Source organism: Tinamus guttatus, unplaced genomic scaffold (genome assembly GCF_059628265.1).
Source record: "Tinamus guttatus ecotype Peru unplaced genomic scaffold, ASM5962826v1 Tinamus_guttatus_pri_ptg000480l, whole genome shotgun sequence".
Taxonomy (NCBI): domain Eukaryota; kingdom Metazoa; phylum Chordata; class Aves; order Tinamiformes; family Tinamidae; genus Tinamus; species Tinamus guttatus.
This window is the reverse complement of record NW_028289014.1, coordinates 671,636-688,816: the sequence shown is the minus strand read 5'-3', so window position 1 is coordinate 688,816 and position 17,181 is coordinate 671,636. Positions and strand designations below refer to the sequence as shown.

At 57.1% G+C, this 17,181-nt stretch overlaps 1 protein-coding gene across 1 annotated transcript; it reads left to right on the top strand.

Moving 5' to 3' along the window:
* The first annotated feature begins 3,705 nt into the window (after positions 1 to 3,705).
* Positions 3,706 to 16,219, top strand: ADORA2B (adenosine A2b receptor). Its single transcript, XM_010219571.2, has 2 exons — positions 3,706 to 4,163; positions 15,015 to 16,219. Exons 1-2 carry the CDS (start codon positions 3,799 to 3,801, stop codon positions 15,706 to 15,708), a joined length of 1,059 nt encoding a protein of 352 aa, XP_010217873.2. The 5' UTR covers positions 3,706 to 3,798; the 3' UTR covers positions 15,709 to 16,219.
* Positions 16,220 to 17,181: the final 962 nt, after the last annotated feature.

The following is a 17,181-nucleotide window of genomic DNA, read 5'->3' as shown; positions in this document are numbered from 1 at the left end:
CCAAGCTACACCGTGACCACTGCCATTGCACGTCTCCGTAGCCAGCAGCCCTTGCAGAGGATGTAAGTGCTGAAAAGAGGTTAGAAATGCAATGCAACCTGGACAGCTTCTTGCTTGGAGGCTCATGTGCTGGCAAGGTGTGGAAGAAGAGATAACTTCGGAGCCTCCTGGACTTGGAGAGGTTTGTGCCAGAACCTGCCTTCCACAGCTTGCTGGACAAGCCACACGTTCCCAAGGCAGGTGGGAAGTGTCCCTGTCTCTCCTGTTTTTTTCCAGGCTCCCATCCCTACATGGTTTCGGGACGGAGGTGCCTCTTTGCTGGGGTCTTGTCCGGCAGCTCCCGTGTTTGCAGGGTGCGAGGTGGGTGCGCTGCTAACACCCGTCCTGCCGGAGAGCCAGTCAATGCTGTGGCTTTTTGTAGGTCCATTAAGGGTCTCTCTTGGTCAATATGATGGTTGTGCTGGTCGCCAGTGGTAGAGAGATGGCTTTTTTTGTGTGGTGCCCCCTGCTTTATTTTTTAAATGATTTTGATATCCAGATATCGTAGCCCTCTGAAGTTCCAGTGCTGGTGACCCCCCTGCCATTTGACTTGTGTTTAGTGATGGAAAATGAGCTGAGCTGGCCTAGCAGGAGCCCCCGGCCTGGCAGATGTGGCTGCAGGGCCAGCGGGAGCCCTCGGTTCTTGTGACCAGCAGCAGCTTTTTGTAGTTGTAGCCTTGCCTGCAGGCTGGGGCGCCCTTTGCTTGGTGCTGTGGCACGTGCGTGGGGACGGGGCTGCTCACCAGCCCTTTGTGGCCGGGCCAAGAGGACCGAGGTGCCGAGCGAGCGATAGCAGGGAGTCCTGAGCGAGGGCTGAGCCTGCGCAGCGGCGCGGAGGCCTCGCACAAAGGAGATCACAGAGGGCTGCAGGAAACAGAGCAGCAGCCCCGGCCCCCGGGGACGGCAGCGACAGAAGGAACAGCACGTACGAGCTCGGAGGGCTCCTGCCAGACCACAGCGAGGGGCTGCGGCCGCCCCAGGGTGCCGGTCCCGTCTCCCGCTGCATCGCCCTTCATAACGTGGGAGCTCTTTAAACGATTCCCTCCAAACCGAGGGCAGGTTAGTTCTCAGGCTTGGAGCAGGCAGATGGGGCTGGTGCAGCTTCCTGCGAGAGTGTGGAGAGGCAAGTCCCTAGAGTAACATAGAGTCCAGGAAAATAATAATAATGATGATTCATTTGCCGCAGTGTCGGACATCTCCGCATCAAACGGTGCTCCAGTGTCCGGCCAACGCGTTATTGTTCCACCCCGGCCCTTGAAGGGACTCCACAGGCTGCAACCTCGGGGCTATATTTACCTCTGTGTGTGACTTCCTCGCTCCTCGCCGTGTCCCACGTACCAGCATGCCCATGGGTGGAGAGAACTCGTGTGGCTCCTGAGGGCTCGGTATTTCATAATGCCTGGTGAGATGATTGCTTTACAAGGCCAACACTTATAGCTAGTAACAGCAGCTTGTAGTGACCTATATTTGAAGGAGAGCTCAGAGAATCCAGTCGGAGGACTAGACTAATTGCCAGCAGGTTTTAACTACATCTGGTAAAACGGAGCTGAGCACACTTGTCCTTGGCTACCCTTGCAGCCAAGTCATGCTCAGAGTGAGTTCAGCTGCACCATTTAATGCCAAAATAAACCACTGGATCTTGGCAAAGCTTTGGAGAGCCATGAATCTCAGCATAGTGCAAACTCCGTAGTGTTTGCAGGGCCTTAGCACCTGTCCCACATGGACAGACCTTGGCCAGAACAACCTGTTCATGTCTGAAATAAACTGTTTCTCTGTCCATGTCTGACTTGATAAACCCAGATTTCCATTGTCTCAGCCTTGTAAAAAGTACTGCCATGATCACAAAAGCAGGTCTTTTCCTAATAAATTGTATCCTCTCCACTGAAAAATAATAATAATAATAATTATCATTTCAGAGAAGTGCTAGGAGGCAGCCAAGGGCTTCTGTTGGCACATGTGTTAGAACTAGGAGAACAACATGTGTAAAAGCCCTAATGTAAATCCATTGCCTTGGGGTAGAAAGTGCTTTTCCATGGCAGTTTACCATCATTAACTCAATAATAACAGGCTCTACACCGGGGGAGCTACGCTCATCCCAAAATAGTAAATAAACCAAAGCAGTGCAGCAAGCTCAGGAGGAGGAGGAGGAGGGTCTGGGGCTGTGTGTATCAGGCCCTGCGAGTTCTCCACACTGCTGCTGCCTCTCTGTAGGGTCCCAGGGCATAGTGCGAATCCGTCCGTCCTTTACTCCCACCAAGGGCTCGGAGGATGTGAGTGCGGAGGTGTCAGCTGGACCACGAGGGACCCCCACAAGGGACAGTAGAAAGAGCCACGTGCTGGTCCAGTTGCTCAAAGCGACCAAGGGGATGTTGCTGTGTGTTCAGTGCCTGGTCTGCACGAGCAGCGTGATCTGTGTCACACTAAACACACCACAGGCACTGCTTGCTTGTAGCATCCTGGTCCTGCTGAAGTGTTTGGACCCTGAGACATTCAACCTTGGGAGTAAAAAAAACCCAGCTTCATTCAATACAGATGAGGAGTTCCCCCAAGTATCAGTTTGATCCAAAGCCTATGTGAGTCAATGGGAGTGTTCCCATACATGCCAAGTCCATAGACCTCACATAAGTGCTATTTTTTCCATGTGCTTTAGTTCTGCTTTAATTTTGGATCCCTGGAAACCTTCCTCTTCCACAGAATTTTGTTGTAAAATTAAGGGGGAAAAAAAAAGTGGCAGTTTTTGTAGTAAGCTTTTTTGCTTTGTTCATTTCTTTTTCTTTTCTGTCCTTATCTGACCACACTTTGATGGTGAATGCTATATAAAGCATGTGCATGGAAGATGTGTTGAGAAGGTGAATAACTATTTTACAGGATTTATCTTCATATTTGCTTCTGGTTTGAAGATCTGTCAGTGCAGAAAACTCCGTGCTCTGGAGGCTGCACCAGGCGTTTTCTTCTTCCTGTGTTCTGTAGGTCCGAGCTTGACTCCGGAGTGCCCTGAGTAACACTCAGCCTTGAGTAACACGGCGCGCGGGAAACGTCACCCCGTGTGACAACCGTGCATGAGCTAAGTGTCGGCAGGAATTTGTGAAACAATTCCGTTTTTGTAAAGTCGGAGTGCTGCTGGGGGGGGGGGGTTTCCTCGGTGGGGCAATACGGGGAGCAGTGTCCGTGCTCCAGGGTATTGCGGGAGTTTTTATACTCGTGCTGCACGGGGGGCGGCACCGGCGGCTCCCGGGGCCGGTGCGGGGGTACCCGGGGAGGCGGCGGGTCCGGTGCGGGGGTGCCCGGGGCGGCTCCCGGGGCGGCGCGGGGGTGTCCGGGGCGGCTCCCGGGGCCGGTGCGGGGGTGCCCGGGGCGGCTCCCGGGGCGGCGCGGGGGTGCCCGGGGCGGCGCGGGGTGCCCGGGCTCTCCGGCCCCGGCGCCCGGGGGCGGCGCCGCGCTCCGCTCCGCGCTCCCCGCCCCGCGCCGCTCGCCCCATGTGCAGAAATAGCCGCGGCGCGGCCGGCAGCGCCTTTCCGCGCAGCGCAGCGGGGCTCGGCGCAGCGCAGCGCAGCGGAGCATCCCGGGGCCGCCCGGCCCGCATGGCCCCGCGCTCGGGCTCCGCGCCGCGGCGCTGAGCGCGGCCCCCGCCGATGCCCCCCGGGGCCGCGGCCCGGCGCCCCCCGCGCCCCTCCGGCCCCGCAGCCCGGACATGGGTGTTGCTGCGCGGGCAGCGCTGCCCCGTGGCCTCTCGGAACCCGCGGGAAGCGCCGCGCTCCCATGAACGGCTCCAGCTCCCCGGCCTGGCCGCTCGCCATGGACACTATGAAAACCACCTACATCGCGCTGGAGCTCATCATCGCCGTGCTCTCGATCGCCGGCAACGTGCTGGTGTGCTGGGCCGTGGCCATCAACAGCACCTTGAAGAACGCCACCAACTATTTCCTGGTGTCCCTGGCCGTGGCCGACATCGCCGTGGGTCTGCTCGCCATCCCTTTTGCCATCACCATCAGCATCGGCTTCCAAGCGGATTTCCACAGCTGCCTCTTCTTCGCCTGCTTCGTGCTGGTGCTGACCCAAAGCTCCATTTTCAGCTTGCTGGCAGTGGCCATCGACAGGTACCTGGCTATTAAGATCCCCCTGAGGTAAGAGCCTGGAGGACGGGCAAATTGCCCGATTCCCTGACAGACGGGGCCGTGACTTTCCTTGCTTTAGCACGGGGGAATGCCGGTCCGCTGCGTTCCCATAAGAGGTTGCTCGCAACTGTGAGAGATGTTGGAGTCACTTGTTGCAGGGCTGGGATCCGTCTCGGGTCACTTACTCCAAAGTACACTCAGGCGCTCAGTTTCTTAAGGATATTTGTCTTGGGAGGATCAGTGACTTCCTGGGGGGCTACACAGCGATGCAGGAGTGAGCTAAGGAATAGCCTAGTTAATCTATGCAGGTATTTATACAACCCCCATTGCTGTGGTATCTGGGCATCTCCCGGATAATGAAATACCACTTTTTCTTTCCACTTCCCAGCCCATTAAAGAAGTCACCTTGCAAGCTGTCCCTTAAGAGGTCCCTCTTAGTGAGCAATGCTTTTAGAAAAGCTGAGAGTCACCTTAAGTGGAGCTTTAAATGACTTTTTATGTGCCTGCATTTCCAGCATGGTCTGGGCTGAATAGGCTCTTTAGGTGTTTGGGGAACTAAAACGAACAGGATGAAAGTGCAAGATGCTACATTGACAGATGCTGAGTGCGTGTTTCTGCGCTCGCATAGGCTCCTTTTCCTGAGTGTTCAGTGAATGGGTGTGAAATTCAGTTACCCTCACAGGACGTCAGCTCCGTGCGCACACTGGCAGAGGGGGACATGGAAGGAGAAAGGATTTGCACCTCAGTTTTCAAAACCTTACAGTTCAGACGTTTATACAAGCCCAATGTCAAAGAAAGACATTAAATTAGATTCCTTCTCAGCTAGGAGACTTTGCAATAAACTGGACAAAATGTACTAAATATATTTTACAAGCACTGTAACAGTGAGTTAGTGCAGCAGCTTCCTAAGCTGAAATGCTCCAGAGCTCTGGATTTTGGGTTACAGTGACCTGCCTGTCTTAATCATATGTCTCTTGTCCCTCCCCAAGAAAAGTCATGGGAGCCCAGGGCTGCTCCGGGGGATGGTCTGCAGTGGAATCTGGGGGTAAACAGGGCAGAATGGGGGGAGAAACCAGAGGTGCAGCAGTGTGACCATGTGAGCTGCAGCGTCCTGCGTCCGGCTTGTCGCTGGCGCCTGCCTTGCACAAGCAACGCGTTCACCCTACAATGACCTTAAAAAAAACCCCCTGAGCCCTGTTCTGGCCCCTTGCGTCAGAGAGGCCCCAGACATTATGCAAATAGGAATTGCTCATCAGGCAGATGACAAGTAGCGGTAACGGCAGCGCGGGTATCGCTGAGCGGCTGCGCGTGTTGTCGGAGCATGGGAACGCCGTGACGCCGAGCGCCGCTCTGCAGCCCGGGAGGCAGCAGGAGAGGAGGGCTCCGGCGCTGCCGGCGGCTCCCACCCGGCAGCTGCGCTGGGATAACGGAGTTGGGTGACGGGCCCGTCAGTTCGGGGCTTTCCTGCCATGGGGTCTAGCAGCCGAGCGGCAGCTACGAGGCCGTCTGAGCTTTTTTTAGGTTTCAGTTTAATCGCACCACCCATCACAAGCGAGATGTTCCAGCGTGGGCCGCTGACTGCAGCCGTCTTCCTTTGCACCGCGAATGGGTTTTGCAGAGCTTGGCCGAAGAAGTCGACCTGTTTGAGCTCAGTTTCTGCTCAGCAGCGCGTTCCCTCCTGCGTGTGCGCGCAGAAGGGAAGTGATTCTGACAACTGACAAGAAAGAAAGAATTTCCTTTGCTCTTTCTTTCCTTTTTCTTTTTCCACTCTCTTGCTTTCCAGTTAATTCCCTAGACTTTTGGCCCATTCCTGCACCTGTGTGGGATAAAACCCCAGGGCACATCTGCCTCATTTCAGGGTGCTTTCGCAACATCGTTTTTTTCAGCCCATCTTAGGCTAGCACTTTATTCCATTTACACAGATGTCTCCATTCCTGGACCTGCTTCCTAGCTGACACGTCCAGCCCTTTCAGCTATAGGATGAATCCAAGCCCGGTCTGCTCCGAAGTGGGAGGGTTGGATTAAACTTTGTCTCGGCTTTGAGGCCTGTTCCTATGGCCTAAAAGGGGAGCTACACAATAAAAGCACCTTAGGGGGCTGGTGGGTTACGGGCTGCTGGTGTGGGAGGGAAATGAGCAGCTCTTGGCTTCAGGAGCAGGTGAGTGACTTGTCCAACAACCCGTTCTGGGTAGATGCAGGCACAGTTTCTGGATGGAGAAAGGAAAAGTTGCTGATCTGCTTGTAGGAATTAAGATTTTTAGAAAAAAAATGTTTAGCACTAAAATACTTGTTCTGGAGAGCAATGGGGAGCCTGCGAGCAGGGCATGAAGGGTTCAGCCCTAAGGAAATGCTCTGAACCGGCGCACGGCCTGACCTGCCCAGGCCACACTAACCAACGCAGACAAGTGTCGCACGGCCCCCGGGCTGCTCCACGGCTGCGGGAGCGCCTGGATAACAGCGGCCTTCCCCACTGTGGGCCAAAATCCCATCGGGAAGAGGAAAATTGTGTCTGTCAAACTGCAGCAGTGAGGTTGGGGGTGTCTGGTGCAGACTTTGCACGTTGCTTAACCCTTCCTGCGTTGCTGCACCGTTTTGTAAAGCGGAGGCGACCTCTCCGGAAAGGAACCAGTACGTTCTCATGTAGACATTAGAAAAAAATAAGTCTTCTAAAATGTAAAAATGGCACTTGGGAATCCTCCCTCTTCTGGCTATAAATATTGTCTGGATTTGATCCGAGGTTGTGCACGCTTCATGTCCCTGGAAGCTGCTTTTAGTTTGCTTTGTCAATTTTACTCTTTTTCAAGACCCGCCCCGGCCCGTTCCGGCTCGCGCAGCTGCTGCTCCGAGCCCCTTCCCGCCGCCGCCCCTCGCACCAGGACGCGGCTCCTGCTCCTCAAACGCCCCGACCTGTCCTGGCTTCCCGCTCCACGGAGCCTTCCTGGAGCGCCCTCTTCCCTGCAGCACCTGCAAGGCCGGAGCCGGGCGATTCGTCCTGGAAAATTTGCAGGAAATTTGTCCTGGGAAGTCACGTCTCACACCTGGGTGGTGCTAGGCTTTGCTTGCTGGCGTTCTCCAGGGGTGGATTTCACCCCTCGGCCCCATAGCAGCGAGTTGGGGAAGCTTTGGAGGTGTAATAGCATCTGCCCCTCTTACTAGCCTTACGCGGCAGTCTTGGGTAGGGCTCATGGTAGGACACACCTGGAATGAGTGTGTCAGGAACAGGGGAAGGCAGAAGAGACTCTGTGCTTAGAGGACAGAGGAGCAGGAAGCCCCTGCCCAACTTCACTGTTTGTCCTCAGCTAAGTGACTTGTTGGGTATCTACGAACAGAGGAAGCGCTAGAGCCACCAGGGAGGGAAAATCCTCCTCAGGGCCTTGGGCCTCCTCTGCCAGCCTTGACATTTGCTGCTATGGGCGGCAGGTGGAGAATTGCAGCCGCTTTTCCTCCTTTTGCCCTTGCTTCATTTCCTTTCCGAAGGGAAATCCTTCCATTAGGCACGGCGGAGCTCCTGACCGCGGTGCCTGACGCGGAGCCCACATCTGCCCAGTCCTCCCCTTGGGCACTAATTAGTCCCCTTGGGTGCTAATTTGCTACCAGATGCCGACCCCCTGCAGGGAGCCACCTCGGAGCCCCCATGTCCACCAGGGGAGATGGTGCCGGGTGGGAACGGCGCAGCGGGAGCCGGAGCAGCGCGGGACGGTGCCGCCTGCCAGGGCCCTTCCCAGGCCTCAGCGGAGGGCAGAGCCCGGAGCTTGGACACAGGGGATTTTTTTCAATTTTGGTCAATTGTATTAAGAAAGCTGGCTAATTCTGGAGGTGAACAAGGCAAGCTTTAAATCTAGCAGAATTTTGCTTCAGACCTTTCAGCACCCCCAGAGGGGCTCTCGGGGCCCTGTGCCCTTCCTGTGGCTGCCCCGGGCAGGAGGCGGCCACTCTCGTGCGCCGCGAGACGCTCGGGATTAGCAGCCCCAGGCTCTGCCGGCCCCTGGTGCCATCTGCTCCCGCGGCTTTGCCCGGCACACGTCAGGCCTGGGATGCGCTGCCGAGCGGATTATCCTCCTAAGCCCCTCGCTGACACCAGGTCCGGGCACAAGGCCCTGGCCCCGCGGGCAGCCGGGAGCAGTTGCCCTCCCTGGCGTCGCCGCGGGCGGCTCCACGCGCACAGCAGGCTCCGGGGCTGCCCCTGCCCCGCGGGACCAGGGCGCCGTGTGCGCAGGGGCGCAGGTCGGGACGTGGCACGGGGCTCTGCGGGGAAGCGGGTGGGTAGGAACTTGCTGGGGCTGGGAGAGGCCGGCGCTTTGGGCCCTTTGGGAAGGTTTCGGGCTGTTTCATTGCAGAAGGGTGCTCCAGCGGCGCTCGTGCCCTCCCTGCCCATGGGTGTTATCCCGGGGCCCGTGGGTGAGAGCGGAGCTGCTCTGTGCGGTTTGTGCTGTGGTAGCTCCCTGTGACTCAGGGCTCGCGCCTCATTTTTCTGGGCTCTTCAGCCTGGGCACCCCAGAGCTCCCTGCGGTTGCCCTTGGGAGGTCTGGTGGTGCTGGGAGCTTTGGAATGAGGAAAATCCTCTGCCCTGGGTGCCGCTGCGGCCGATCACGTTGTCTTGCAGGGAGGGTGGTGCCCGGGGAAGAGCTCCCGGAGCTCATGGTGCTCTTAGCAAGTGGGTTTGTGCCCAGGGACTCAGGGCTGTTGTGTGGGGCCACAGAAGGGCATGCAGTGCCTGGCAGCGCCCCAGAGGCACCTCGAGTGCTGATGTGTCCCCGTGTCGGGGTGTAAGAGCCGGTGTGCTGAGCTGTGACCGCGTTTCCATCAACGTGGCTCCGTGCACCTCCGTCAGGTCCCTAGGCCTCAGGGCTGGGGTGCCTGGAAGGACGCGGGGAAGCCTCCCGCTGCCCTGCACCCCGGTTGTGCCTCGTGTCTTGGCATCGTCCTGCATGGCCCACAATACTGCTGCGCGGTGCCGGGCTGGGCCGGGGGCGGTCCAGGAGGCCGGGGCAAGCGCTGACTTGCTGTGTGCAGGGTGGAAACTGCTCCAAGGCGCTCGTGGCAACCAGGGCCAGACACTGTGCTCTGCTGCCCGTGTGGAATCGACCTGCCTGTGTGCGCCCCAGCTCCACTACCCGCAGTTCTGCGGGGCGCTCCGGGCAGCGCCTGCAGCCTCCCGCGTTTCGGCCTCCCGCGGTGCCCGTCCTGGCAGCCCCGCTGCCCTTCACGCTCCAGGGGCTGCCCTGAGCGCAGCTGCACCTCGGGCGACTCGCAGCGCCGGCGCTGGCCCGCGGCTCAGGGAGTTCGCGGGGACTCGTGTTCGCTTTACGTGTCCACGGGCGAAAAAGTGGCCTTGCCGTCGATTTATGGCAACCAGGGAATCCCATTTTGGTGCTCTGGGCAGCCGGGCGGCCTCGTGGCGCAGGCTGGGCCCGGCTGCTGAGCGCAGCGGCCACTGCCCCGCTCCGAGCGCTGGGAACAGGTAGTGGCGGGCGGCGAGCCGGCCACGGGGCCGGGAGCTGTAGAGGGCAGCCTTGGCCTCCGCGCGGCTCTGCCGGAGCCCCCGCGAAGCCGGAGCGCGGGGCGGGATGAGCGTACGGACGCGGCTGCTCGCCAGGAGCCGTGGGGCACCAGGGGTGCCTTCCTCATGCTGCTGCCAAAGTCACCTCTGGCCAGTGTCAGCCCACGGCCGATGGCCACCTCAGGGCTCCCCGTTCTCCAGGGCTGGGGTGGGTCCTGCTCTGTGTGTTGCTGCTGGTACTTTGTGTCTCGCATCAAGCAGCTTCCGCGGGCCTCTGCTCCCAGGCAGGATCGTTCCCAAGGGACAGACAGCCCAGGCCAGTCCCGCTTCATCCCGGAGCGGCTGCTCTGCTCCCGCCGCAGGGGCTGAGCCAGGGAACGCGCCGGGTGCAGGGGGCCCGGCCTCGCCTCACACAGCTCCTCTTCGCTTCCTTCAGAGGCTTCAGCTTTTGTTCCACACAAGGCCAAACCACAACACAAAGGCAGAAACCTGGAGCACTCAACCAGTGACCAGTGATGGGAAGAGCCGCGGCGGAGCCGAGCAGCCCTTGCCACGATGGAGCCCTCGAGGCCCGAGCGGCCCCACGCGCGCGGCGGCTCCCACACACAGCGCCGGAGCAGCCGCCCTGGCCCCGGCGCGCTCAGCTGCGTGTCCGCACAGGGCCTAGCACAAGAGGTTGCCCACGGGCGGCGCTTGGCCCCGCGCGGCTGCCGAGTGCGCGGCCCCTCGTCCCGCTGCTCCACGCGTGTGTCCCCGTGCGCGCGGGAGCCCCGGCTCCCTGTGTGCGGCCGCGCTGCACGCGCGGGGCTGGGGCCGGTGCAGGCGGGACAGGAAGGCCGGGAGCAGCCGCTCTTCCCCGCGCACAACAGGGACAGATGTGAAGGGGAAGTGATTTGTCTACGACTGGACACGGAGAAACCCAGATGTCCTCCTTCCTTAGCTGATATTGTAGCCACTAATCAGATTTATCTCTCTCCCGCCAACTCCTTCCTGGTAAAATAGCACAGCCTTTTTTGTTGTTGTTCCTTTTTCTTTCCCCCCTCCAATGGTTCATTAAAAATGTTCTGCCGGGATGTTGCAGCTGATATGTGATCTCCTTTGCACGACTGTGCATGGAGCAGACAGCAGCAGCAATGGCACTCATTTTGTGCCACTGTATTGCAGAAAAAAAAGAGCAAGATGTTTGGTACAGCTGCAAGTAAATGGCGAGGACACAATGCTTGGCAGCCAGACTGCTTGCTAACCTCCTGAATGGAGGTGTCTGTGTATTTCCCTTTATACTTAAAATAGAAACATATAAATTGTCGCTGCCTGTTTGCACCAGAGCACCTGCACGGGCCGCGCGCTGCAGGCTCCCCATCTGCTCGCCTCGCCGTGACAGCGGCCTGGGCATGGGCGAAGGGGGAGACGAAGCAGAACGGCGAGAGCCGCAGCGCCGCCGCGCAGCCCCGTCGCCCCCGGCCGCGCTGGCGCTGCATCACGGCGCTCAGCCCATCTAACAGGGCATCAGCTCGTCTGCAAGTTAGTGACGGAAATTGCTCATCAAAAACTGCTTTCGGGGGAGAATTGGCACAAGCTTCCTGTGCAGTGCAGAGCAGAGCAGGGCAGCAGCTGCGCACCAGGCGGGAGCGCAGTTCCCTGCTTGCTGCTGCTGCACTGATGGCAGCTGCTGACACCCAGCCCTGCAGTGCCAGCAGGTGTGCGGGGTCAGAGCCATCGGCTCTGCCCAGCTGTGCTCAGCAGCGCCCACCGGCTGCCCTGGCCTCTCTCCAGCAGTGCCAAAGCGCTTGTTTCTCACTAAAACACGGCCGTCCTAGCAAGCAGAAGTGCTGCAGAGGGCCATTGTCCAGCGCCCTGCACTAGCGCCTGGCACAGCCATTTCGGCAGTTGCCACGATGCTTTTCCAGAAAAAAAAAAACATGGAGTTTGCCAACATGTCACTGCGGAGGGACCCAGTCAAGAGGGAGCCCCTGGCAAAGGGCCCTGTCCTGAGCCCGACCTGGTGCTCCCACGTCCACGGCCGGCAGCCGGGTGGGAGCTGGGCTAATTGGCTAATCGATCACCATTGCGCCAGCTAAGAGGCTGCCCGGCTATGCAGAAGGAGCTAATGTATCGCCAGGTTATTTGATCTCAATAAATCGTTTAAAAATATTCAGCTGGTATTTACATTAGAGAACCTCTTGATGCCTCTAGGCAGAAACATAGAGGAGATTCAATATTTGTTATACATTAATTGGACAGACTTAGGTGAGTAAATTTACCTTAATAGCTTCTTGCCTAATAATGTGATGCCCAGGAGAGCGAGGAGGGGTTTTGCTGGAATGCTCGGAGCTGTGAGAAGCTCCTCGTCCCTCACTGCCTGTTCATGTTTTGCAGTGCCTAGAAGAGACCCGGGCTCAGCGGCCCCGCAGGCCGTTCCCGCTGCTGCTGGCGGTGGTTTTCGGCAGGAGGGTGCCCGGCCGCGCGCTCGGCTGCTGCTGGAGGGTGCTCCTGCGCGTGGCCCGGTCGGCAAGGCTCCGAGCGCCTTCATCTGATAACGGCTGGGCATGTTCTTACTGTTAAGCATGTGCTTAGCTTCTGCTGACTGCAGACCCATACAATGTCCCATCCGACGGGTTTATTAAGGCAATAGTGAGGCAATTAGTGAAAAAATGCAGCGCACCAAGTAAACCTAAACGCCACTTGGGCCTCTTCTGGCCTGTAGCTCCGCGGCGGGTTTCTGCAGGGCGCCTTTTCCTCGTCTGCCTGTCCGGACAGCTGCAGCGAGGAAACAGTTTGTGAGCCCGGAGTTACCTGCTACTGAGCTGCTGTACCGAGAGTGTTGGGAGGAATTTGCAGTGCGTCCGTGCAGCGTCACTGAGGAAAGAAGGAGCAAATGGAAGGGGTGCCATGTTCACTGGGACTAAGTAGCCCCACTTCACTTTCCACCATGTCCTCCCTGAACACCAGGGACGCAGCTGGCTCCGTCGCTCAGCCCTGGTCCGTGCAAACAGGGAGCGTGACCCGTCCCGTCCCTCCATCCCTCCTTCCCAGCGCGGGGCTCTGCTTCAGCGCGATGCTGCCTGCGCTGGGCAGGGCTGAGCAGCGCTAAAACAAACAGCCTCCATCACAGCCCCCAGAAAGTCAAGTAACTTCTTAATTGGTTTTGCACGCCTTGGAGCAGAGCCTTCCCTTGCAGAAAGGGTCAGGAACGTGGCAAAAGGAAAAAGACCATGTGGGGCTGTGTGGGGGCTGCGTGAACGCCGTGCACGAAGCCAGTCCTGCTTTTCATTACATTGCCTGCAAGCAGCCTGCTTTGTTTCAGACAAACAAAACTACCTCCAGGAAGAGCTTGATTCTTTCAGTCTGTTCCTGAAATAAGAAATGTTTCCTTTTGCATTTTCCACTCTTACTACACCAGTCATTGTGACATTCATGACAGAGGCAGCAAATGAGCCATTAAGTGATCAGCTCAGAGGGAACAGCAGCAGCCTGGGCCCAGGTATTTTACTCCCACTTGCAGATTGATGAAAGGGCAGGAGCAGCGACGGCTGCTCCCTAGGGCACTGGCCAAGACCATTAGGCAGAAGCTTTGGAGACTCTGACCTTGCCAGTGAGGGCCTGAAGGCAGTGGGATTTCTGGGCTACTGCCCCAAATCAAATCTTGAGCAGCCTCCGCCGCGAATCGGATCAAGCTGCTGAAAACAGGCACCTAACACCGGCCTGTGAGAACAACGGCCCTGGCCTCGCCGCCGCCCCATCTGCTGATAATTTCTCACCTTCTGAAGTGGTCAGAGGTTAGTCATAATGAGAGAAAAGTGCAGGAAAAAACCCCTCGGTGGTCGGCGCCGCTGTCGAGCAGCTCCGGGCGCAGCGTGTTGGCTGCTGCGCAGCAGAGGCGGCCGCTTCCTCGCGCGCCCCCGCGCCCGGCGCCCGCTGCGGCCGCCCGCGTCGCCGCGGCCCCGCGGAGCAGCCCGGGGCGGCCCCGCGCGCGGCCGGGGCTGATTCACGCGCACAGCTGCGCTGCTGTGGGAATGAGAGCCCGGAAGAAAGGGAGAGCAGCGTTCCTGGGCGAGGAGGAGCCGGGCAGGGAGGCCAGAGTAAACAAGCACCGCGGAGGGTGCAGGGGGGGGCCGCTCACAGGGCAGGCCAGGGGATGCTCATTTGCTATAGATAGGACAATAATGGATTTCGCATGTTGTCCGTCTGGCACTCGCTGCGCTCTCCCTATCCCTGCAAAGCGATCCGAGCGATGCTGTGAGACTGGGAGCTCTTCTAAGTGCGTCCCAAGCAGCTCCTTGTTGCTGCGTTACTGTTTCTATTCCAGCTCCCTTTGCTCCTGGGTGCACCTGGGGGCACCTTGGCCTTCTTGGCTACGCAGGCGCCCAGCCCTTGGTGCGGGGGCAGTGCGGGCCTCTGCAGCGCCCCGCGACGCAGCAGCTGGTCCCCAGGCCACTGCTGAGCGTCCGGCCAGCACCGGGAACAGCAGGTGCCCAAGGACTTAAAGCTGCAGCCCTGACACCCACTTGGTGGGGCAGGAGAGCACAAGCTTCATCTGGCAGCAGCGAGGGGTGCGCGAGGCGAAAGGGGGGAGACGGGCGCAGCGCTTCTAGCTCCCCTGCTTGGATCCAGGGCTGAAGAGCGACACAGCCCTGGCTTGGACGGCTCTTAAGGAATCTATCATTAGCAGTTGCTTTCGGATGCTGGCACAGAGAAGCCTTTCAGGGTATTTGTTATCCAACCACAACACCCTAGCGTGGGCTGCATCCTGGCGTGTGGAAGCCAGCAATTGCACTGTTTGGGAAGCTCGTAGGATCCACAGTTTCCACACACACATATGCTTCCCACATTAATCTGTGAGGTAGCCGAGACACATTATTGGACAGCTGCAGGCTCCAGCACAGGCTGCCTTTGCTGCAGGCTCCAGCAGCCCAAGCTGAAGCCGGTTGGCTGCGGTGCAAAGGCCGTCGGAACACGCGGTGCTGCTGGCCGGGCCCAGGCGGCCTCGCGTGCCCCCGCGTGCCCAGCAGCGGATCCTCCGAGCACGAGCTGGTTGCAGGAGGAGCCTTCCTTCTACAGCCACCTCTTTGCTGCTGGTAGCTTAGGGCCATGCAGCGACAAAGCCCTTTGAGGAACCCAAGTCCTTACCTTTCCTGATGCTCAGGGGCGAGGGGCAGTGCAGGGCACCTCGCAGGAGCCCAGTGAGTGTGAGCAGGCACGGCATGATCCCCCCAAATGATGGCAGAGGTGGGTTCCTGCGGAGGGGTAGGGGGCTCTTGGGATATTGGCCAGACCGTGGGTGGCTTTAACTGCCGCGCAGCGAAGTCACAAGCGCTCCTTTACGTAATGGCTCCATTTTGGTTTTGTTCCTGATTCTCTAGGTATAATAGTCTGGTAACTGGGAAGCGGGCAAGAGGCCTCATCGCTGTGCTGTGGGTCCTGTCCTTTGCAATTGGACTGACTCCGCTTATGGGCTGGAATAAAGCCATGAGTGGGTGTCCCAACGCCACCAACCAGACAGGGGCTGCCCCTGGGAAGGACCACCATGGCTGCTTCATCTCATGCCTCTTTGAGAACGTGGTGACTATGAGCTACATGGTGTACTTCAACTTCTTTGGTTGTGTGCTGCTGCCACTCGTGATCATGCTTGGAATCTACATCAAGATATTCATGGTCGCCTGCAAACAGCTGCATCAGATCGAACTGATGGGCAACTCCAGGACCACACTACAGAAGGAGGTTCATGCAGCCAAGTCTCTGGCCATCATCGTAGGACTTTTTGCTTTTTGTTGGCTGCCCCTGCATATCTTGAACTGCATCTCTCTCTTCCATGAGGACTTCTCCAGATCCAAGCCTGAGTGGGTGATGTACATGGCCATCATCCTCTCCCACGCCAACTCTGTCATCAATCCCATCATCTACGCCTACAGGATCAGGGACTTCCGCTACACATTCCATAAGATCCTCTCCAAGATCCTCTGTAAGGCAGATGACCTCCCCAAGTGCTCCACTGACAACAACCAGCACCTGACTGTCTGCAGTACTAACTCTCCAGCAGCCTCTGTGACCATATGACCGTGCATGTCCTGCTCCTGGGATCTTGCATTTTGTCCCTGACACTACCCTTCCTTGTGCCTATGTGAACCGCTGACTCCCAGAGGAGCGCTCAGAGATGACCACTATGCAGTTATGCAGCTGTATTTTTTATTTTTTTATTAACATAGTGCCTCCTAGAGGAATAACCTGACCGGGGAGACTGCGTGCAGCTCCCCCTCTACTGTAACCCAGGTTCCATGAGTGCTGTTGATCTTATTGTATTTCATTTCCAGGTCAAACATTGACTATGGAAGACCCACCTGCTGGGGGGTGTTTCCCCAATTGTGCTGCTCATGTCAAGTCCTAGGATCTTTATTTTTATTATGATTATTTTTTTATTCTTTTAATTCACTTAGTAATAATTTTGTGTCTGTTTTTGAGTTGTTCTTTAAGTCCATACTTGACAGCACTTTGGTAATACCCTAATTATTCCATCAATTGTTTGATGCAGCTAGTATTCTCTGATGGGAAAAAGTCTTACTTTGACCAATTGCTGGTATGAAACTGAATCTGTGTTTCCAGGCTTGGAGGGAACTGATCGTGCTAATGGGAAAACAAGTTCATTAACTGGCCATGTATTTTTGCCCCAGTACAGAAGCCCTGCTTACAAAATGCTAAAATGTTAGGAAAGGGCTGGCTGAACTCACAAACTTTAGCAGTCTTATTGCCTTTAATCACTTTGTTCTATTGGATTTACTGAATTCTTCAGACCAGTTCTTCAGGTGTGACATCAAATCTGATTTCTGTTTTCAAAATTCAGAAGGCAGAAGCACCCAGCTAGTCACAGAGAGTCCGGTCCAAAGTCTCTGGGGTTAGTGGAAACGCTCCCTTGGTGACATGATCTCTACAATTAGACTTTGCTCTCAAGTCAAACCTTGCTAGACCTGCACTGCTTCCAGAAGTGCAGGCTTTGTGCTGTGATTCCTACAACGTGATCTTGCTGGCGCTCGTGTATATCCTCGTGAGCCTCAGCAGTCATGAAGCTCCTTCTAGCAGTGAGGAGGTTTTACCCTGACCTACACCAGCAGCAAAAGGCACTGGAAGGGAACTATTTTGCCTGAGAAACTAGAATGTGTTGACCTGCGAGCTGATCTTGGCTGAGCTCTATGGGAAAGAAGTTCATACCACAGATTTTCTAGCCTTGACTGTAACTGCAGGGCCCTGGCCTTTTAAAAGAAAAGGCCCACTCAGCTCCAGAGTGGTCTTAATTTATACTGCAAGTTAGTAACTCTCCAGAGCCACAGCTCAGTTTTTAATTACTGCACCTGAGTTACTATGTAACTGTGGTATACAAAACTATAGGAAGGTAGAAGGAAAAGTGCATTGTTTTCCAAAGTACTGGTACTCTCCAAATTGCATGGAGACTAGAGCAATGTTTCTGGAACCCTCCAGCAGGGCAGTTCATTCCACAACTGAAAAGAAATGGGGTGAGGAAAGGGAGTCAGACAGAAC